This window comes from Amia ocellicauda, chromosome 19 (genome assembly GCF_036373705.1).
Source record: "Amia ocellicauda isolate fAmiCal2 chromosome 19, fAmiCal2.hap1, whole genome shotgun sequence".
NCBI lineage: Eukaryota > Metazoa > Chordata > Actinopteri > Amiiformes > Amiidae > Amia > Amia ocellicauda.
In genome coordinates this window covers 658248-681183 of record NC_089868.1, presented here as the reverse complement: position 1 = coordinate 681183, position 22936 = coordinate 658248, and the positions used below count along the sequence as shown (strand labels likewise).

Here is a 22936-nt window from a genome sequence, read left to right as displayed (position 1 = left end):
ATTAATATAATTTGTAATAATAATATGCATTTAATCAAAATCAGTATCTAGATCACAACATTTTACTATTAGCATTATTTGATATGGGGCACCAGGTGTGACTGACTAATCCAAAATATTAGAATAACAAAATTACCTGTTGCTCTAACGGTAGTCACTTATTTATCAGACTCGTGCAGAATGAGGCAGAATCATGCTTGCACCGAGTTCAGCTGCCCTGCAATGTGAGTATTTATCTGGTAAATCTATAAGTAATCATGCTTCCAGTAGCCTACAGTATCTTTAAATTTAAGATGAAAATTGCATCATTTGTCAATCTAAAAAAACAATCTCCCAGTGAGAAAAGGACTGAGAAAAGCTGGGGTCTGGTCTGTAGCCTGCAGCCAGCAGCACAATATATCAGTTTGTGTTACTTTACAACACCTGACCATGCTTACACAAGACAAGGTCTGAAATGAATGGCATTACTGGAACTGGGATCAAGTGTTGGAAAGAAACATTTCTACTGAACATTTAGTTACAATCCAAGAACAGGGACATTCCTGATCTTTCTTAGCTGATTATGGCAAAATTCACAATTTTGTCAAGTGGCAGTCTAAAATGTTTTTTTCCCATGTTGTTGATCAAACTGTCAAATTACTTTGGCATAATCTTGGTCCCAATCAAACTCCGAAAGCCTCTGGGAGCGCTGGGATTGAAAAAGAAAAACCTGGTCACCTTGTCTGTCATTTCAATGATAAACTGACTTCAAGGGAGCTGATATCAAACATGTTATTGAAGGTCATGTGACACCAGGGGTGAATGTCTTTGTATCCATCAATGAATTCTGTTCTGCAGCACAACTATCAGCCCACAGCTGCCATATCGTGTATGTTCAGATGGTAAAAACTTACAAGTACTCTGCACTGGCTGTTTAAACTGACAGCACAAGGCGTTTCGGATTCCGATGCACATCGGCCGACTGAGGCCCCTAAATCTGATCCCCCCCCCCCTCCCCAAAAAATATCGCGCTTTGTGACCCTACATAATCCGTCACAATGTACTGCATGTAACCCAGCCAGATATTTATGACTATTGATCTACCTGGCCCAAGCCAGAGACTTTTGTTCTCCCCGCTTCGGGACTTTGACCTCAATTAAGTTATGAATTTCAATCCGATAGACTGTGAGCGCCAGTTCCCCCCCGCGCTGGGCTCGCTGCGGCTGGATTAATTAGAATTAGCGGCACTGGAGCTCACCCTCGCAGAGAGCCTCATGGATCATGCTCTTTTAATAATAAATAAAGAGCTGGCGGCAGGGGTGCAGGAGAGCTGCTGGGCAGATTATTCATCCCTCCAATGAGAATTTACAACCTGCCAATATCAATTGCAGCTGCCTGACACCCCCCCCCCCATACACCCAGTTTACTGTGTCTCTCTTTCTATGTATCCGTCTTTATGCAAATCATCCCTTTCTTGCTCTCACCCAATACAACTACCAAGACTTGTCTCATTCTGACACTTTCTTCACAGGTTTGTTTATTACTCCTCATTTGGGCACCAAGTAAGTTTCTGCCATCAAAAGCTACCACTATAATACATGCATTAGTTATTATCTGGAACTACAAGTGGCTCCATGTATTATTTGTGTAGTGACGTTGTAACCCCTTGTCAGTTGTGTATATGAGGCAGAGGGGGAGTTTAAAAAACAAAACAAGAAACCTGTAGGTCACCTTAGGTAAGAGTCTGCTAAATCCCTCAGCAGGGATTTGCAAGCACTCTGGGGCAAACTTGCAAATGGCGCAATAACAAATACAAATTTAATTGATTGCTTGATTGATTGATTGATCTTATTGTTCCAGCAACTGCAAGTGTCCAGCTTGATCAGAGTCACTCCAGCACTTCTCTGGGTTTAATTTTAGCAGCAATCACATATGTAGTATTAGGTATACAGTACTGAGATTGACATTCAAGACAATGCATTAATTTGACAAGTGCGTCATTCTTTGCATCTGCCAGACAAACACTTAATACAATACATTCCATAGAATCTGAATATATTACTTAAATAACTGTAAAGCATCCCCCCAGAAACAAGAATATCCACAAAAAGAAAGTTTTTAATTTAAAACAAAGGAGTTAATGGTAGTGGCCCCTAAGATAGCAGACAAACCTAACTGCATCTTTCAGTGATATTTCTTCCCTAGTTATTAGTGCTGTGCTTTTTTGTAGAATATATTTTATGAATTATATGATATAGGCTAGGCAGTAGAGATAGTTTTGCAGAATGCTGAGGCTTTGGGATATCATTGCAAAAAACTAACCTAACACATACATAAACAAATCAATAAATTAGTAAATTAAATTAAGGAAATTAATACATCGAGAAGAGGAGGTGTTCAGCAGATGAAAACCAAAAATGATGACACTCAGAAATATCTTCAATGAAGACAAAAAAAAAAAAAAAGAAAGATCCCATGGGAAAGCTTTTTAACTTTGTTGAAACATACAGGGATGACCAGTTCAACACTTTTCAAATTGCATTTCAACCAGTCTAAACACTTGAACCCATTCTGTTTTTTTAATCCCTAACCAAGTCTAAGACAAGTCTGACCCTGTGTAAAAAGCATCAGAGACTCTGATTGGCATTGTTCCAGAAAAGAAAACAACTTCGAATGGCCTACTGCACTCAATTGAGTAAGTTAATTGGGGATTTGTCTTCCACGTCTGACCACCCAATGGGAGGCAGCTGTACATGGAGAAAAGGCAAGACAGGACATTTTGAGGTGTGAATGCCCACAGGGAGGGTGTAACAGGAGACCCAAATGACCAAACGGCTACTGAATGCAGCTCAGTAGACTTTTCCCACCAGGGCCTGAGGCAGTAGTAGATATCACCACTCAGGGAACACGTGGCACTGGTACACACCGCGCTGGCGCTGAGACACTGTGGACACAATTTCCACTAGGGTTAAAAGGATAAACAACGTTCCTGCTCCGAATGCAGGTCACAGAAAGCAAAACAAATTCTGAAGAGAAAGGAGAAGGACGTCTTCAGAAATAGTGGAGCACTGTGTCCGAGGATGCTGTTAAAGCAGAGATTTTTGTTTTTTTCGTGCTGTGAACATTTGGAATCACTGCTGAGACTCTGAGGTTCTTCAGGAAGACAGAGATGATATGGGCTTTCATTTGGGAAGATATGCTAGGGTACCACATGTTTCTGAAACATGGGAGACAGTCTCTCCCCCTAGGCCTGTGTATCCTCACTGTCTGTCGTTAATCCATTTCATACCCTAGTATGGTATGCACTCATATAAACAGATGGGGATCACAGAGTTCTGAGTTCTTGTGCTTATGGCCTGAGGCATGGGCAGAAAGGGTCCCATTTTCTGAACTCAACAAATCAACTAGTCTAAGGGGTCCATGGTGACATATGATCTAAGCTTATAGAATAGATGTGTTCAAATTCAAAGATGATTGGTTGTATTAAAAACTTTAGAAGTCTACAGCCCAAGAAAGACACAAGACGACAGAGGAAGACTGCTGCTGATGCACCAGGCTGCCTGCTACCCAGAGTCTGACGTCATGGGCCTGTGAGGAGCAAAGAACAGGGCATTATCTTTTTTCTGTTCTGTTACTCAACAGCAGCATAATATTCATAGTTTATTCATATCATCAAATTATATTATTTTTACATTAGATCCGTGCAAAATAAATGATTAATGCACACTTGTAGCTTGCCATGCACATTTGCCTTCAGAAAATAATCCTAGGGATGGTTTGAGTTTCAGTTAAACTGTTATGCAGATTGGATGTAATAGTAGTACTAATAAATATAATAACTATTTATTCAGCGCTTTTGTTGCTGATGTGCAAAATGCTTTGAATACATACATGCCGCTATTTGTCCCCCTGCATGCTCAGAGCGCCCACAGTCACGCAATCAGGAGTTCAGATGGCGGAGAAGCCACCGGGAGCGGCAGCTGTGCCATGAGGTAAGCAGTCCATTATTTAAGCTGCCAATAGCATAGCTCCGAAGTGACACTTTCACCCAGTCCAGGGTTATCCTACATGCTGGCAGAGGCTCTTACCTGGTGCATCACTTAGAAGCCCTCCACTCATCAATGGTCTTTGTTGACACAATAATTACAATAATAAAACATCAGCAGTTCCTCCACTCTACATTGGTCCTCTTCATGTTGCAGAGTGTGGCCACAACTTTTTTCCTTTGCTGGCTTGCATCTGCACACCTGTGTAAAGCTGTGCAGTCTTCAAAAGGGTAGTGTGAGGCTGCTGGCAAACGGGAGTATGACATTTAATCGTTCCCCTGTGTAGTTTTCACAAAACCATTTAATGAATACTCAGCTAATTTCATAATGACCCTGTATTTCATAATTACCATTTTGCAGCCTTTGACTTACACTTCCCAGCCACACTGGTTTCAACTGCCTTTGCGTTTATACTTTTAACCATGTCCTCTCCCCTGTCCATCATCAAGGCAAGAACATTTAATCACACTGCGATCAATTTGGTTGAAGTTGTCTGTGATCTTCTCAGTCTTTGCAGGGGATATTTCTGAACTGTTCAAGAGGGATCAGACTGAGGTAAATCGAGGGTAAGAGGTGGGAGCTGTGATGAGAAGGTCTTACCTTGACGAATAGGGGTATTGCTCCAATTTATTTGGTCAGCTTAGCTGATTAACCAGAGGAATTGAATACTTCTCTCAAAGCTGCAAACATTACAGGCAGTGCCCCTTGAATGAGAAGAATGTGATATGCCATCAAGTGTAAAACAACTTTAAACAATGTTAAATATCATTGTGTGATCTGTGGCAATGCCTGTCTAGAGGAGCTAAACACATTTTCCATGATCAATGACTGAATTATCATGGTAAGGCAAAGAGTAAATAGAGTAAGAATGGAGAATAGCACAGTGAATTGGAAATGAATGGCACTGTAAAATCTCCATTTAACATTACAAAGGTAATTGCAACTATAGTTCAACTTTTGAGTTGCTGGTCTGGATTAAATTAAATTTATAGCGAAACCAAGCAAATCACCCTCTCAAACCAGTGTTTTGTACATACACTTATTTTTCAAAATTCTTAGGGCATCCTATTGGCACCAAGCAAGCATAGATCGAAAGTACAAACAAAAACGATCTATGTGCATGACACATGACAGCATTTGGTTCTACGACCGTAATAGCTTGTACATTTTCCGAAGGCAAAAAATACACACCGTAGACTCATACACCATAAACTACTGTGGACTATACCAATGTTCCCTGCAGCTGGGTCCTTGACAGTCAAGTAGACAATCAGCAGATTAATTCTAACAATCGTCTCCGATTTTTTTTTTTTAATCAACAAATTAAAAATAAATCACTTTTATCTTTATTCAACAGCAGTTGGTAGGGTCAGCTCAGATTATTACATGCAGTTCCCACAATGCACAGTGACCTTCCTGCATCCCATACAAAGGACACAAGGTATTTACGCTGGCTGGCAATTTCACGGCACGATGCGACTGTCTACATTTCACAAAGTTAGCGTTTTTCAGGATAGGGCTTAAAAACAACAAAAAAATAAAAGAACAGGCTACATGTTCAGTTGAGAAATATTACCTTTGTGATTAAATGCAGGATAAACTGCAAATACAGACAGCACCCAACCATCATAAGAACAATTTTAAACATTAACATAGTCGTAGTCAAAAGTATGCACTCAATTTGAAACCACATTAAGCATTTATATGAAACAAGTGCAAATCTATGTGAGAAACTATAAGGCAGATGAAGAAGTTTCAGCTCTGAAGACCAATAAGAAAGTAGCTCACAACTGGTTTTGGACATTTATTAAGTTGATTATTGCCTTTTTGAAATGTAAAAATATATATAACTCTTCTTCGCCTACCTATAGCTATAAAATAAATTATTATTGAATTCTTACAAAGTATCTACAAAGCACGTGTAAAGTCAGAAACATGGCTGAATGCATCTCTTCAGCTGGTCGTTTCAGTTGTCCCAGGGGTTCTCTCTTTTTCTTACTGGTGTGCACTTGCACCCTGAAGTTTAAATGTGGTCGGTGTTTGTTGACCTTGTTGGGCTGCATGTGAACCTGCATACCAATTATGTAAAGCTCTGCAGGTATCTGAATCTACTAAGATTAAACACTTGTCTGTGGCCCAAAACTGGAATGTCTTGAGGGTAAAAAAACACATACCAGTCCAGGCTGTATATTTATCATGCTCATCTTAAAGCACAACAGGATTCAGGTAAGTGTAGCCAATAGGTGAGCACAATTTACAGCCAGTCCAAAATATGTCTCACTCATAGCTAGTGATAAAGATCAAATAAGCCAAAATTAATTTAAAATAAATTATAATAAAATCGTTGGCTACATAACACAATAATAAATCAGAACATTAAGAGAATGTACTTCAGGTAATAGAAGAAAGGGTCACACTTCTGACAAAGGTTAATTTCACTGCAAATAATTAAGATCCTCGTTCCACACATTTAAGTTGTCGGTGGTGGTAAACATTATGTTTTGGGGATTCTTTGAGTGGATTGAGTGGCTGAATAACACCCAGTGACATGACATCAGTGTGTCCCATGTCGTCTTTCTTCCAGCAACAGACAGAGGTTCAAATGCCTCATTATTGCAGTGTTTTGATTTCTGTCCGACAATTTTTAAAAAGCAAGATTTACTTTTAAAAAAGAACAGGTCTATACAGATAGCAGTAGGGATTACAATATTCTGGTTGTCAATTTAATGATACACAGTAATAGTCTATGGCTGCTAAATCCATCAACAGACAATTTAAAAAAAAACTACAAAAAAACAACAGCACTAAATTATAATGATATGGTTGTATAATGCGGTCGATTTGAATGATTACTTTACAATGCTTTGTCTTACCTTTTAGCACTAGAAATCCCCACACCACATTAATTTCTCAATGCAACGCTCAGCTTAAGACCAAGCCAAAAGCAACATCTAGGCTGGATATCAGGGTTCAAAATCTACCTGCTTATAGTTATTTAAACCTTGTGGGATTTAGCTCCATTTCAAAATCAAATGGATGTCGTTAAGTGTTTATTGGGAAAGCTCTGTTTCCAACAGCTGCTTGAAGTAAGAAATGTTGTTGTGATGTTAAAAAAGAAAGAAGACATCAAACGGGTCATCACCTTTCAATGTCCCAGACAACTGTTTATAGGACACCAGTAGACTATTCAGCTAACGCTTTCACTATTTAAATCTTTGCATTCCTGTTAAAAACAGGGTAGAGATTGTGCCAGCTAGGTTTGAAAAATATTTAAATGAGCTGTGTTAAAGGTACTGCCATCTGCAATGACTGCAATTGCATCAGTTAAATAATTATTTAAAGCATGTAATAAAAGGCAAATGTAATGCCATGCCATCATTTCATGCTGTCCCTTGAACAGTTAAACACACTACAAGTACACGTTAGTTAACATACAGCATACAAATGGAATACCTATACTGCATTTCAATGTAAATAATTTTCTACAGACACTGCACTATGAAACCAAACAGATTAAAATGAGTGATAGTTAATTTGATACGATACAGGCTTGTGCTAAATAATAACCATAATCATCATCATAATAAAGAGACAGACAAGAAGGTAAGATCACAAGGATCAAAAGAAAATAACTCATCTTCAACATTGATGTCAAACTTCAGTATGGTGCAATACATTGAAAATAAAGCTACTGTATTGTGCACAGTGAATGCTGCATATGCAGTTATTGTGAAGTGACAAGATCATTCATTCCCTCACGGATTAAAGGATAACTTGAAGATCTCTCACAACAGGGAGCACTGTGTGGTGACCATATATCTTACAAAAAGCAGTAACAGAGAGAAAGTCAGACTTAAAGGGTCAGACACTGGGTTCTATAAGCTACTCAAATGATCTAATGCAAATGTTACATTACTAACATGTTTTTCCTAAGAGGATTACAACGGAAAAGAAAGTTTCAACAAAGTAATTGTACAATAATTTGGCTTATTTCATGCACCGGCGAGGCAGACCAACACTTTTGTTTCAGCTCTGAAGCACACAAGGGTTGAGTAGTGATGTAGGCTATTCACACCACCAGCCGCAAGTCAGATAGCGCCAATTAATATGATCAATGTGGCAAAGCCCCTGCACAGCCTACCTCGCAAAGGTGTCTCCACAGATTTTGCAATTTGCATTTGCGGACTAATCTCATTAGCATATTTACTCCTGGTAGCCTTTGAAAAAAAACATTTGAAAAAAAATTGACTCTGCCAATTGCACATTGTGGTATGTTTGCATCTGGTTTACATACTTCTCGCTTCCCAGTATAATCCAATAGCACACTGAGGGTTTCCCCTTCTTAATCTCGGCTTCCTGTTCACTTGGCCCCCTTTGACCTCGGATGACATGTAAAAGTGCTCTGGTGCTCACCTGGCTGTTGATGTCGGCGCTGTTCTGCAGAAGCACAGACACCAGGTCCTTGTGTCCTCGATCACATGCCCAGTGCAACAGCGCTCTCCCCTGAAAAAACAAATTAAGGACAATCAAGGACAGTTGCTTCTAACTGGAGTGAGGTTGTTAGTGGAAATCCACAGGGATCAGAATTAGGGCCTGTGCTTTTTCTAATCTATATTAATGATCTGGACTCTGGAATAGTTAGCAAACTTGTCAAATTTGCAGATGATACTAAAATAGGTGGCTCAGCAGATCCAATCTCAGCAGCACAGGCTATTCAAAGCGAATTAGATAATATTCAGTTGTGGGCCGACACCTGGCAGATGAAATTCAATGTGGACAAGTGCAAGGTAATACATGCAGGTAACAAAAATGTCCACTATAATTACACTATGGGAGGAATAGAACTAGAGGAAGTAACGCATGAGAAAGACCTAGGAGTCTACATGGACTCCTCACTTTCTCCATCCAAACAATGTGGGGAAGCAATAAAAAAGGCAAACAGGCAGTAATGTTCAGACTGTACAATGCGTTAGTTAGACCTCATCTGGGTACAGTTCTGGGCTCCACACTTCAAGAAAGATATCGCTGCTGTAGAGGCAGTTTAGAGGAGAGCAACCAGACTTATTCCAGGTCTGAAGGGAATGTCCTACTGAGAGACTGAACCTTTTCACCCTGGAACAGAGGAGACTACGTGGTGACTTGATTCAAGTCTTCAAAATCATGAAAGACTTGATCATGATCAAACCAGAGGAGCTTTTCCAGATCAGCAGGGACACACGCACCTGGTGACACAAATGGAAATTGGGCTTCAAGGCATTACAGAAAACAGGAGACATTTCTTCACACAGCGTGTCATCACAATCTGGAACAAACTCCCCAGCGATATGGCTGAAGCTGAGAATTTGGGAACATTCAAAAATAGACTGGATAGGATCCTTGGATCACTTAGTTATTAATGGACACCAAACAAGCATGATGGGGCGAATGGCCTCCTTTCGATTGTAAACTTTCTTATGTTCTTAAGATATTGATGGCTCTACTTATGTTCTTAAGAATAGTTTAAACCTCAACTATTGCTTAGCTATTGCTCCACATACCTGTGGTCAGGTATTAACTTGCGAAAAGATTATGAAATTGTACTGCTAGCCATTTTGGAGGACTAATATTAAGAAACCTAAGGATTATTTTGAAGTTTTAGAAGGTGCATCACTAGAACTAGCCTACATCTCTGACTTAGGGCTGCACAAAATGAGCATTCAGATTGGTTCTCTTCTGTAGAATATAAGGGGCAGATATGTATCAGTCTCTCCCAAGCTTCATCCTGCAGATTGAAGGCCCACCTCAACATCATGAAGAGAATGGCAGATCAGCGATGAACTCAATGTTTCCTCCTGCACTTATAAATCAATCGTAATCTAGGGCAAATAAAACTTAAATATGTAGGCAACACTGACCCTGATTTACAGTCAGAGGACATGACCCGATGGCCAACACTGATGCACTTATTCAACTTTGTTATTCATGGCCCGGCGAAGTTAACTTCACAATAGGTTTCTGCTTAAGCCCAATAAATTATGCACATCAATTTAGAACTCAGAGCCTGAGGATGCCGACTATTTAACGATGTGATGACAGGATGAGCGCTCCTCTGTCGTGGCAGGCCGTGCACCCTGGAACAAATTGCCGAGGCCTACAGGCCCAGCGATGATCGATGGGGCTCTGCTAAGAAAATGAAAGAGCCCCATCCCTCCGCTGCAACTCTGGAGCTCTGAAATCAGGCCGAGACGTCATTTTTCAATGCGGCCAATTAAATCAAGGCATCTCTTGAGTCATTTTCTATTGCCTAATCATATTGATCACGCTGCTGCAAGTTTAAATTGATATGCATTAGAGGCCAAGGGCACATAGTTTAGCAGGGAATCGGAGATCCTTGTGTTTGTGTATATATATATTTAAAGATTATATACGTTAGGCTGTATCTTTTTTTTTAAATGTTTATATATTTATTCTGTTATCACTAAGTGCACCAAGTGGCCGACCCCAACTACAAAGATGTACATACCGACAGTACAGTGGGTACATGATGCTATTTTAGGCAGGACATCAGTTCATGCTCTCAGTGCATCTCAAGGCATGGCTCTTAAAAGACTAACCAATTTGGTATGTTGATATTAGAGCATTTCAAAGGGTGTTTTGGAAAATACTAATACGAAAAAGTATTAATGCCATATACACTCACCTAAAGGATTATTAGGAACACCTGTTCAATTTCTCATTAATGCAATTATCTAACCAACCAATCACATGGCAGTTGCTTCAATGCATTTAGGGGTGTGGTCCTGGTCAAGACAATCTCCTGAACTCCAAACTGAATGTCTGAATGGGAAAGAAAGGCGATTTTATCAATTTTGAGCGTGGCATGGTTGTTGGTGCCAGACGGGTCGGTCTGAGTATTTCACAATCTGCTCAGTAACTGGGATTTTCACGCACAACCATTTCTAGGGTTTACAAAGAATGGTGTGAAAAGGGAAAAACATCCAGTATGCGGCAGTCCTGTGGGCAAAAATGCCTTGTTGATGCTAGAGGTCAAAGGAGAATGGGCCGACTGATTCAAGCTGATAGAAGAGCAACTTTGACTGAAATAACCACTCGTTACAACCGAGGTATGCAGCAAAGCATTTGTGAAGCCACAACACGTACAACCTTGAGGCGGATGGGCTACAACAGCAGAAGACCCCACCGGGTACCACTCATCTCCACTACAAATAGGAAAAAGAGGCTACAATTTGCACAAGCTCACCAAAATTGGACAGTTGAAAACTGGAAAAATGTTGCCTGGTCTGATGAGTCTCGATTTCTGTTGAGACATTCAGGTGGTAGAGTCAGAATTTGGCGTAAACAGAATGAGAACATGGATCCATCATGCCTTGTTACCACTGCGCAGGCTGGTGGTGGTGGTGTAATGGTGTGGGGGATGTTTTCTTGGCACACTTTAGGCCCCTTAGTGCCAATTGGGCATCGTTTAAATGCCACGGCCTACCTGAGCATTGTTTCTGACCATGTCCATCCCTTTATGACCACCATGTACCCATCCTCTGATGGCTACTTCCAGCAGGATAATGCACCATCTCACAAAGGTCGAATCATTTCAAATTGGTTTCTTGAACATGACAATGAGTTCACTGTACTAAACTGGCCCCCACAGTCACCAGATCTCAACCCAATAGAGCATCTTTGGGATGTGGTGGAACGGGAGCTTCGTGCCCTGGATGTGCATCCCACAAATCTCCATCAACTGCAAGATGCTATCCTATCAATATGGGCCAACATTTCTAAAGAATGCTTTCAGCACCTTGTTGAATCAATGCCACGTAGAATTAAGGCAGTTCTGAAGGCGAAAGGGGGTCAAACACAGTATTAGTATGGTGTTCCTAATAATCCTTTAGGTGAGTGTATTTCTATATCAGACACGCTTATCCAGGGCAATCCTGGTAAATAACATTGCCATTGGATAAAATAGCAGTGTCCCCCCACTTGGGATGGCACCCTGACCCTCAGGACTCCAGAGCACTAGTATTGATTAGTAATGAAATACAATCAGAGCAGCGCGGTAGGTATGGTTTTTTTTGTCTTGATTTACCCTGTAAGGGCTCGGAGACCCAGAAGATCTTGTTAGAGCAAAGGGAGAGAAATCATTTAACCACCATCTGGCAGATTGAAAAACATCATCACACCCTTTCTGTAGAACTGTATTGCAACTTGGTTAAAGAAGGCCTCACTCATTGGATAAGGAAAACCTGCCATCTTGAATTGACCTCTACTTAATTTCCACTTCAGTCCTCTGTTTCCCAGGCTTTGTGTTGACACTGAAGGGGACAGTAATTTGTTCTGATGGAAAACAACTGATATTGAACACAAACCCAGAGTCTGAGGAGAGAGCAATTTAGTTGAGCAGCAGATCCGTGACCAGGAGTAACGGGAGAAGAAAAATACACAATAAAAAGGAGCAAGCCAGCCCTGAGTAGATACATGTAGCAGTCTGAGAGGAAATTTCAACTGAAATATGACACATGAATACTGCAGTTCCTACAGCAGCATCTAGAGGTATAGAAGTCACTGCAAAAGTTTGGGATTAAAGCAACAGATTCCCACCCACGCCAAAATGGCTGGGGGGGGGGGGGGGGGGGTTGAGATGCCTCGGACATATATTACTGGAGTCAGAGGACTAATAGGATGCCTGCACTCTTTGACATGTCCCTTCCTTGAATGCCTCCTACCCCCGCCGCTCAACAACTCCCAACACGTCTTCTCTCTTCTGGTCTCAGTACTCGATGATCATGAATTTGGAAATGGAAGAAGTATTCAAATTTTAGGTTATATGTTAAATAAACTGTCAAACATCTACAGTAACTCTGTCTCAAAAAATAACCTAATAAAACTTCCCGCGTCAGAAAAAAAACAGACGGATCAATACATATAGGCTTGTCCGTTTCTTATTTTCTCTCAAGAATAGTTTCCTCAGTGGAGAAATAAATAAGTGAAGTTATATAAATATATATGTCAATATAAATGCAATTCGTGAAAGAACATTACAATTATCCAAACATGGTATTGATAAAATGGGTGAGAATTCATATTCATCGAAGTGTACTGAACACTGTCCACAAAATACACGCCAAAAACATTATTAAAATGAATGTTACAACTACTTTAACACATGATGTACACAGAAAGACTGATGGATATATAGACAATCAGAAAGAGCCTCCATTTCTTTTACATATATTTTCATTTGTATTTTGGAGTTACCATGAGTCTCACTTTGCCAGACACCCTTCACTTGTTGAAAATACATTGTCATTTATGTCTTCACAAATTATTCATGAGATTATTTTGGGATGAAATATCTTCAAAATGTAGGTTATCATCCAGGTCATTATTGTTGAGACTGTTGGCTTTGTTTGTGATTCTTGACTGGGAACAGCCCAAGAAAAAAGCTTTGCTTGTGCATTAGGATAGTTAATTGCTTTCATGCAGGCCAGATTAACTTCAACATCTGAATCTAAGAAGTGCTCAGAGGACACAACACTTGTTTGACAGCTAGTTTGCGTCTGTCTACCTCTGAAGTGATATTTGTATTAATATATTTCTTATTAGACTTACAGTTGTTACAATATACCCTATTCTTTTAACATACAATGACCCATTTATACAGATGGGTTTTTACTGGAGAATTCCGGGTAAAGGACCTTGCTCAAGGGTACAACAGCAGAGTCCCCCACCTCCTCATGGGTCCAAAGCCCTGACTGCTACTCCGCACTTCAATATTTCTACTGGAAACTTATGGGAACTTAATTTGCAATCTTTTCTACATCCATAGACGACAGAAGAGGTAATTTGCATAAAGACTATTAAAGTTGTCGCAATAGATGAGAAAAGTCTTCAATACATAAACAAACCAGCTTAGAAGAAAAGTACAATGCCTCCTTCACTCAGAAAGCTTGCTACAAATTAATTTTGTCAAATTAATACCCATCGACACCTGATTATGTATCTTCATGAACACCAACACAATGCCTATTCATTTCACAGCGATGTAAAGGTTTAATATCCAGAGCAGATTTTAGATAGATGTAGATTTTAAATCATCAAAAGGGGAGAGGAGCGGTCTGGGAATCGCAAAATGTAGAAGCATGCAGGGTACTGCTGCTCAGTGTCTGTATATACTGTGCAAGTGAAAGCACCAAATTGACCACCTGGACATAAAGGAAGAGAGGATAATTTAAGCAGTGAAAAAAGATAAATTGACCATGGTGGTAGTGGTGTGCGTCTGTGTGTGTGGTGGGGGGGGGGGGGTTAAATGTTAATCCAGGCCTAATGAAGAGATCTCAAATGAACAAGGAAAGGATCTACACCACATCAAACCTAAAGCTTAAATTGTGTCTTGGCAGAAAACAGTGCTTTTGTTTTGTGCAAAGGATAAAAACAGCCCTTGGAATTGTGCCCAAACCCACCCTGTCCAACACTACAGGAATGCAATGCCCTGAACATCTCAGCTATAAAAGCTCGCCTTAGTGAAAGTGTTGCAAGGGATTAGCTACTTACAGGAGCTGTGACAGCCAGTTAGTCTTGCCGAGTAACAACAACAACAACAAAAAGAAGAAAAGAAAAGCATGAAAAGGAAAAGCTCTTTTGATAAAACGTGCTGCAGGCTTTTCCATCCAGGTACTTAAAAAAACTGTCAAGGGAATTGCTTTTAATTGAAAAGAGCACTTTGCAAAAAAATAAAAACCTGTGGTTTGCATTCTAACAAATTAGATTTAACCCCCCCTTTGTTAAAGAGTGAGACGGTGTTGCTCTTTCCTTAAGCTGAGTCACTACCTACAGCATGTGAAGACCTGCGGATTATGTGGGAGGGAAGCACAGTTCAGTCCTTCTTCAGTCCCAAGCTTTTTCAGCAGTGGGAAGCCTGTAAAATAGTACCCTACCCTGGCTGATCCCAATTCATTTATGTGGTGAAACAGATTTCCACCTGGCTAACATTCAGATCATTTATACCAACATGTTAACCAAAAAATAAAAAAAATAAAAAAAACAACATGCGTGCATGTGTCCTTTTTTAAAAGTTACATTTTGTCGTTTGTGAAAACAAATAGAAGTCCATTTTCCTGTCTCCATCTCTCTCTCCCTCCCTCCCTCAAATGTTTTTCAACCCTTCCCTACCCCTTCCCTTCAGATCAAAACCAAACCACATATCATCAAAACCCAGCTGTTGCTTCCTGCTCATCTTAAATCAAAGGAATAATCATTGATGTGGTACCAAATCTTCTCTCTTTAACAGTTTCACGTATGTGAACCAGTTTATCACTGTGCCGTTTACATTACATTTGAACCCTAAGAGAATTTGAACATGACTTATTATTTACACAAGTGCATCACAGATACTCTGTGACAGATGTGGTCTTATGACTGTGTTCCTCCTGACTGCACGGCAGTCTGCCCTTATGAAGTCTATGCGATGACACTGAAAACAGTTGTGTGTCAGTGAGCTCTATCAGTTCTGATATGACCGAAGGTCATGGTGAAGTGGTGATGTAAGCTGTTGATCCACCGGTCACTGGCAGTATTAGACGGATCTAATTTTTTTCTCTGCCTAGAGAAACTACACCATTTTTATATGACAGCATACCCCTTTATGAGTTTACAGAATAACCCCATGGTTTCTCATAACATGTTCTGACCAACTGTAACTGAAGTCCCAAGGACTGACAAGTGAAACTCAACTCGTTCCTTCCATACATCTGGTGTGGAGGGGATATAGGCATAGTTTGGGTCAAGGTATATCTGGGACAGGACTGTGCAATACTATTAAAATAATGTCACAGAATTTTAAACCTTACAGAAGACAACGCTATTATATCACAATGTGTTATACATTTGTATCTTTTACTTATACACCCCTGAAAAGGGCCATATGGCACCGGATGTAGAGAACTAAAAAATGATGGAACAGAAACAAGGCTATATTTGTGTTGTGCCACAAAACAGCACACAAGTTCAGCCTTTCGTTCACTAGCTGGTTTAAAAATGAAAAATATCTTAAGTCCTGGGTTCGTGCCCTGCCTTCCTAACCAGGCAACCCTCATTTGCTCTTGACTGTTTGTCCGTGCTAACACATTACCGCCATCTTGTTTCTGACACTCTGGACAAATATGATTGGTTCAACAGGCACATAAGTGTAGTGTCAGGTGGACGGAGGCTGAAAAGAGTAGTTTTACATCATCAGCATTTAAACTGTGGTGAAAAATGAAGTAGTATGCGTCCCAGCATGGCTCCATCTGTAAAGGTAATGACTGGGTAATTTGGCCTCCACCTGGGATGCAGATGAGCCCTATTGACTGGAGGTGACAGGTCATGTCCACGATGTGCAACTTGGGTGTGGAGCGTCCAGGATGAGGACCTAAAGTAGGTCAGGGTTTGAAACAATATGTTAAAACTGTTAGCACAGTGACCAACCTGGAGAGCTCAAGTCACCCAGGATTTCCACAAAAGCGTGACTCCATCTCCCCTCCATAACAGACCACAAAACGGGAAACCGGGCTGGGTTCAGATTTTCAGGAACACTGCATATTGTTACGTGTTAGTTAGAATTGTTAGAAATACCGTTTCAACAGTGTTGTTTTAAAAGCAGCACGCAGCTCCTACGGACAGAACTGAATCGATCTGCTGGTAATTGAGAGTCTAATTTCCATCCATGAGATCGGAAAACTGGCAAGACAGGGAGGAGTAAGGAAAAAAGAAAAAGGGGAGAGAGCCAGATTAAAACACATCTGCCAATGGAAAACTATGAACTTCGATTGTGGCTTTTCTTTTGTTCAGATTATTAATTCTTCTATTTATAACTGCAGACACTATCATACACAGGTTTGTTGTGTACTGTTGTGTCAGGTCATCTTTAAATCATGGATGTGTCAAGGCAGGGTGTTCAATTGCTGAATTCAGAGATGATCTGGAAGTAAAACAAACACAGAACTGCCCTTGAGGACCAGAGGGTGCTAATGGTGACTTAACTGAACTTGCTAAACCGATGAAAAAACATTCTGTCTTTCAGTATTTAGAAATGGACGATTCATTCGGTGGCCCATTAAACCCTGTTGGACTGTGCCCCCCCAGTGCAATAGCCAGACATTTCTTACATAGTTTAGGAGCAGGTGTTCACTTACTACAGAGTATCTTTAGTACTCCTTCTTAATTGCAGTGGTGGTGATAGTGTCTTACACTGTGCAGTGCATCCCTACAGTTCCAAGACAGAGGTATTTACACCTGCCACCACTAAACTGAAGATAAACAATAAGGCCGGGGGAGGGGAGAGGGCTAAACGTTGTGCAGAAGCCATTAGTGCTGCAGCTGACCTAGAGGTCTTTGTTCTGATCGTCACCACAGGCAAAATCTGCGCAGCAGGCAGTTCGCTATTGCCATCTCCTGGTTCCTGGAGGGAGTGCAATACAATGCTTGTCGTCTGCCATTGCAGCGTGACTTACAAAGCTGCCAACGGTCTATGTTGTTGACATGATGCACCATCCGTTATTTCAATTAATGATTACAGTGTAACAAAGGGAAATCTTTCATCCTGACATACAGAAGGTAGGACAGTGTAATGTTGCTCCAATGTGTCCTCCCTTTTGCTAGGAAGGCTGAACACCCGAAGAACCTATGGGGGGGGGGGGGGGGGCAGTATCATTTTTAAAACAAATCTACCCTTCAGATGATGACTTCCACACCCACACCATGTTCCCCGACAAACACATATCTGAATCAGAAAGAACTGCCTCTTCCAAGGTGACACAGTGTATTTGTTTGGTGCAATACATTGGTGTACCAATACATCGAGGGACACACTTAATTAAAAGTGTAAGAAGAACATGAAGAGTGAAACTTTGTTCGGATCAAAGAAACCAATGTATTTACAATACAAGCAGCCTGCATTCAGTAACAGCAAATGACACACCGGTCTTCCCTAATAAAAGGAAGATACACTGGATTGCCAGTTACATTTGTGATATGGCTTCTTCAGCCTTGTATAGAGTGTCTTTTTATAGGGGAGTCAGTCATTTATTGGGTACAAAATCAGGTTAACTTAGGAAGTGGAGTAAAGATGAACCAACAATTTACTGCTCGACCCTCAGTCAATTTTTATAGCATCCTTTGCTTACAGACGTCTGTCCTGTCGTGTTCAAACGGACACATTTATAAACATACTTACCTACTTAGGTGTATACAGCACCTTCCATCTTGTTGTTTATGATGGCAGAGAACAATTCAATGACATTTTCCCGTAATGGCCTGCAGCCCATGCATCTACATAATTACGGGACCTTCTATCCGTCTCTAGCAGCAGCACAGTATACACAATGTAAAACACAAATCACAGAGTTATGAGGCATCACCAAGCCGCAGACGCACCGAGTGAAAATGAGCTCCCTCGGTGGCACAAACCACATCACTCAGCCTGACAGACTGTGCTCAGAAGCACCCATAACTAAAAAAGATGTCTTATCAGTCTGAGAGTCAGTGAGGAGAGACTTACAGATCTGAACCCCCACACCAGTAAAAGCTATCAAGCCAAAAGGAACCCGGTCTCGTTCAGTGCAATGTGTCTGGTGGACAATCCCTCACTGCCATTTTCAACTCACCTCCTCGTCTTTGAGATTCACATCCACCTTCTTGGAGCTGATGGCCTCGGTGACGTGGTCAATGTTGTTCTCTCGGCAGTAATCGAATATGTTCTTGTCTTCCTCCCTTAAAAACCCAGGAGACACAGGGGGAAAAGAAGAAACTCAGATGTCAAGTGCAGATAAACTTGGTCCTCTGTAGAGGGGGGTTAGTCTAGAGCTAAATGGACGACACAAATTAGCTTAATTGGGGGGAGGAACAGTCCCCGATTAAGAGCCTTGTTATAATTACCTGGTGAAATAACTAGGCAGTTATTACTGGAAACCTACACACATGTATACATGGGCATAAGATGACGAGAAACTCTTGCAAACGGACCTCAAGAATCATTCTCGGTACAGACTCAAAGACTAGACATTAACCTAAAGCATTTACGATGAAGTCAAGATATAAGCAACACAAATGGGTACGGCCCACACACGTGGAGGGGTTGCTTTTCAAATGAGGCATCTAGATCCAGGGGTTTGAGTTGACGAGGTCCAAATGGTCATGCTGCCAGTTTTGGCAGCGGAACAGGATAGCCCTGTGCAATGAAACTGGGGATGTGTGCTCCTGGGAAAGACTCACACACAGGATGCAGCTCCTCTGGAAGTGGCAGGTGCGAGGCACACTCGGCTCTGCAACGGCCATGGGGGTTGGTCCAATTTGCAACAGTTACTGTTTATCCCCGTCTCCTCCTCTGGGGGGGGGGGGGATGCCCTCCATGTTCCACACCAGCTCTAATTATTTTTCCGCTTTAATTACCTTGTCGCATCAGCAGCTCTGGCTGGCAGGCAGGAGTGGAAAGGGGGGGAGGAATCCCAAAAAAAGCTCATTTCGAGAAAGCCATTCACCCCCATGTCCCCTGCCACACAGCGCTGCAGCACTGCTTAATTGCTTTGAGCACCCCCCTCCCCATTATCTATTGCAGACACTGGGCTTCCTCGCGTTAGAGAAGGAGGTGAGGATCATGAAATATCAACAGAAGGAAAGAGATGCACCTCTCACACATATTTCTGATTAAATACTTGGGTCCACTCTGCATTTCCATTCACAGTATCCCTGGTATCAGTCAATCGTGGACAAAGCCAATGAAAAGGAAGAGAGATAAGAAAGTGTCCAATTGAGAGGAGGCCATTCGACCCATTGTGCTCGTTTGGTGTCCATTAATAACCAAGTGATCCAAGGATCCAATCCAGTCTATTTTTGAATGTTCCCAAATTGTCTCTTCAGCCACATCGCTGGGGAGTTTCTTCCAGATTGTGACGCCTCTCTGTGTGAAGAAATATCTCCTGTTTTCTGTAATGCCTTGAAGCCCAATTTCCATTTGTGTCCCGGGGTCCATGTGTCCCTGCTGATCTGAAAAAGCTCCTCTGGTTTGATGTGGTTGATGTGTTTCATGATTTTGAAGACTTGAATCAAGTCACCATGTAGTCTCCTCTGTTCCAGGGTGAAAAGGTTCAGTTCCCTCAGACTGGCATGAAATGAGGCCCATTCATTTTAATTGATCAACATCACAGCATCCTTAATTGCTCAGGTCTGTATATTATGCTGCTTGTTAGATTGATCACATGTGAGAAATATAAATACAAAATAAATAGATTTCTGACACTATAAGTGGAACAAAAATATGATATTGTATCCATTAGGGTCTACCTGCCATTCGGCACATAGGGAAGACAGCCACAATGATTGTGATTTGGCTTCTTGTGTTCACTCCACTGACTTTGTGCAGCTGTACAGTCTCTCGAGACTACTCCTGTTTTACAGGATTTCACAGCTCCCTCACACACAACTGACACGCACAACACACTCATTAGAGCCAGTGTTTCAGGATCTCTGCGAAATATGACAGTAACAATGAAATTATTATTATGACAGGTCCTTTACCGAGAACCCTAAAGCCATCACTTAAGTTGCTTATAGCTACTTTTCCGGGCATCTGTGAAGATGATTCCCAGTGTATCTGGGATCTTCGACGTCCTCGGATTCTATGTTGAGGTGGGCCTGTTATACCCAATATGCCTCAGCATTAGTTGTAATGGGATCTCTAATTCTAGGAGGGACACTTTGTTACTATTCTAAGACTGATGGCCGGGGGATACTGTGCCATTCTGTGCAGCTTTCAGAGCCATGACAGAATCTGTTCACTGCCGACCTGAGCTGTTTTCCGCGTCTCTGTGATCCAAGAGGTAAATGCGAGACTTAAGTGAGAAATCAATTGCATTAAAAACCTTACATTTAGTATTACATCCAGTATCTTTTCCCTAAACCAGTGTATTGACTTCAATGTGTTAAGGTGCTTTTTGCAAAACCCTTAAACTGAGGGAGTCCTTAAGAGAAGAACGAGGGGAAACTTAAAGTTGTATAATGCAACTGGACACAGGACTGAAATGGTTTAGAAGCTGTTCTCGTTGAACCACGGTGTTACACTGTGCGTTTATGCGGTGCATTACTGGGATCAGTCTATCACTATCAAATCCATTCATTCTGGCAGAAGAAAATGTTCTCCAATATGTCACAATACATACTGGCGGTCATAGTTGGTTATCCTTCTCTAGTCCAAACCATGAGTCACTCACTACCACTGCCACATCTGCACTGAACTGTCCAGACAATTCACTGCAGCCTTTCTCCAGGCACATTCATCACTCCACCAAAATGTCCTGAAAGAAAGCTTACACCTCCATGGTCTTGGAGCCAGTGTAGCAGTCTCTGTGCATCCACAGTGATTAATCTTGAATTGTTGGTTAGATCCTTCAACTCCCTGTATACAGTGGACCCACAAGCAGAGACATTTGCAGTTTGTGATTAAGGCTCTTCCAAGTTCCAGTCAGTGTTGAAACACGACTGGCTCGGATCACTGTGCTTTAAAGGCAGAATCTGTCTGAAAGCGTTGGCAGTTTGTTGGCTATGGGTGGTAGTCCAGAGGTAAAGTCAAATTAAATGGGATGATATTCCAGTACATTTGATCATTACTTTTGATCATTATATATGAACGGAAAATGCGCACCTATGTCCTGACAGAGTACATTTAGGTATGAATTTCAGCTTTCGATTTAATAAACTATGAAAAACTAAAATAATGACTCCCTAAAGAGAAAGAGGATATACAAAGACAGACAGATAGACAGACATTGCCATGGAACCAGAACAGTCTTCTGCTTTGAGCACGGTTGACACTCAGAGAAGGAGGTTGTTTATCAAATAAATTGTTCCCCCTGCATCACCCTCAGCCATATTTGTATCCACTTACTTGCAATTTAAATATTTCACTTTATCTCATCAATATTATGGTTTTGTTATAAGGCAATAAGGATTAATTGTTGAAATTTAATTCCAATGCAGTACTATCTATCTCACACTTGGCAATGGTTAGAAAAATCCCAACAGGGCAATACAAAAAAAAAAAAAAAAAAAAAAGGAAATAATGAGGGCTTTTGCTTTTCTTTTTTATCAGCTGCTGTGGATTGCTTTCTACAACTGCAGTGTTTGTATCTTTACCAAGGCAGAGACATTAGGGAAATACTGTAAAAAAACAATTATACAAATATGACATTATTTTCATTGGCATGCTTCCTCTGTGAGACGTGTGCTTAATAACACGAGTGAATGCTTTAAATGAAGGCTGTCTCTGATAAAGAGAAGAGAAGCTGGAGCTAGAAAACCATAATGACTGTCATAGCACTGAGATACAGAGACACAAAGGTTTGTCATTATTCGGTCCACTATGACTCAGTGTGCCAACAGCGCCAGGGATCTGTATTTTAACATCCTGCTCCCACGTGAGTTGTGCTACAGTCCGTTTTCATCACTGAGCACACAGAGGGCCTCCCAGACACCCTTTAACACAGGCTGGTTGAGTTTAGATTGTGGCTTAAACAGCAACAGTGTCAATAGGATAATAATTTGATTTCTCAAATGCATGCCTATTAACAAAGGAAAAAAAAAGTTGAGTTAGCTGGTAGTAGTGAAAATGAAGCTCATGGTAATAAATATCTGGGAGCCTGAATATGCATAGAAGACCGAAAGGTATGTCTGTTGGATCTTGCAGGCTGTAAAAGTACTCCAGAAATGCAAATGGTAAGAAAAGGCCTACATGTGAGCCAAACTGTTATGACACGCCGAAGCAAGGAATAAATTAGCGACTGACACTTGGCCTTAATCTGAATTGTATCCACAGTATATCTGTACTTTTGGTGACATCTGTATGTTTTGACTCCACTGTACAGCAACCTGCCCTATTGTCAAATCTTACT

General features: G+C 41.0%; 1 protein-coding gene across 1 annotated transcript in view; it reads right to left on the bottom strand.

The window, feature by feature from the left end:
- The window catches only part of acbd6 (acyl-CoA binding domain containing 6), a 69104-nt gene that overhangs the window by 20848 nt on the left and 25320 nt on the right, over positions 1-22936 (bottom strand). Inside the window, exons 5-6 of the mRNA XM_066692099.1 lie at positions 18659-18764; positions 8439-8528 (exon numbers count right to left, since the gene is read on the bottom strand). Of these exons, the coding sequence (XP_066548196.1) occupies positions 8439-8528; positions 18659-18764 (196 nt within the window). The remainder of the gene's footprint in view (positions 1-8438; positions 8529-18658; positions 18765-22936) is intronic.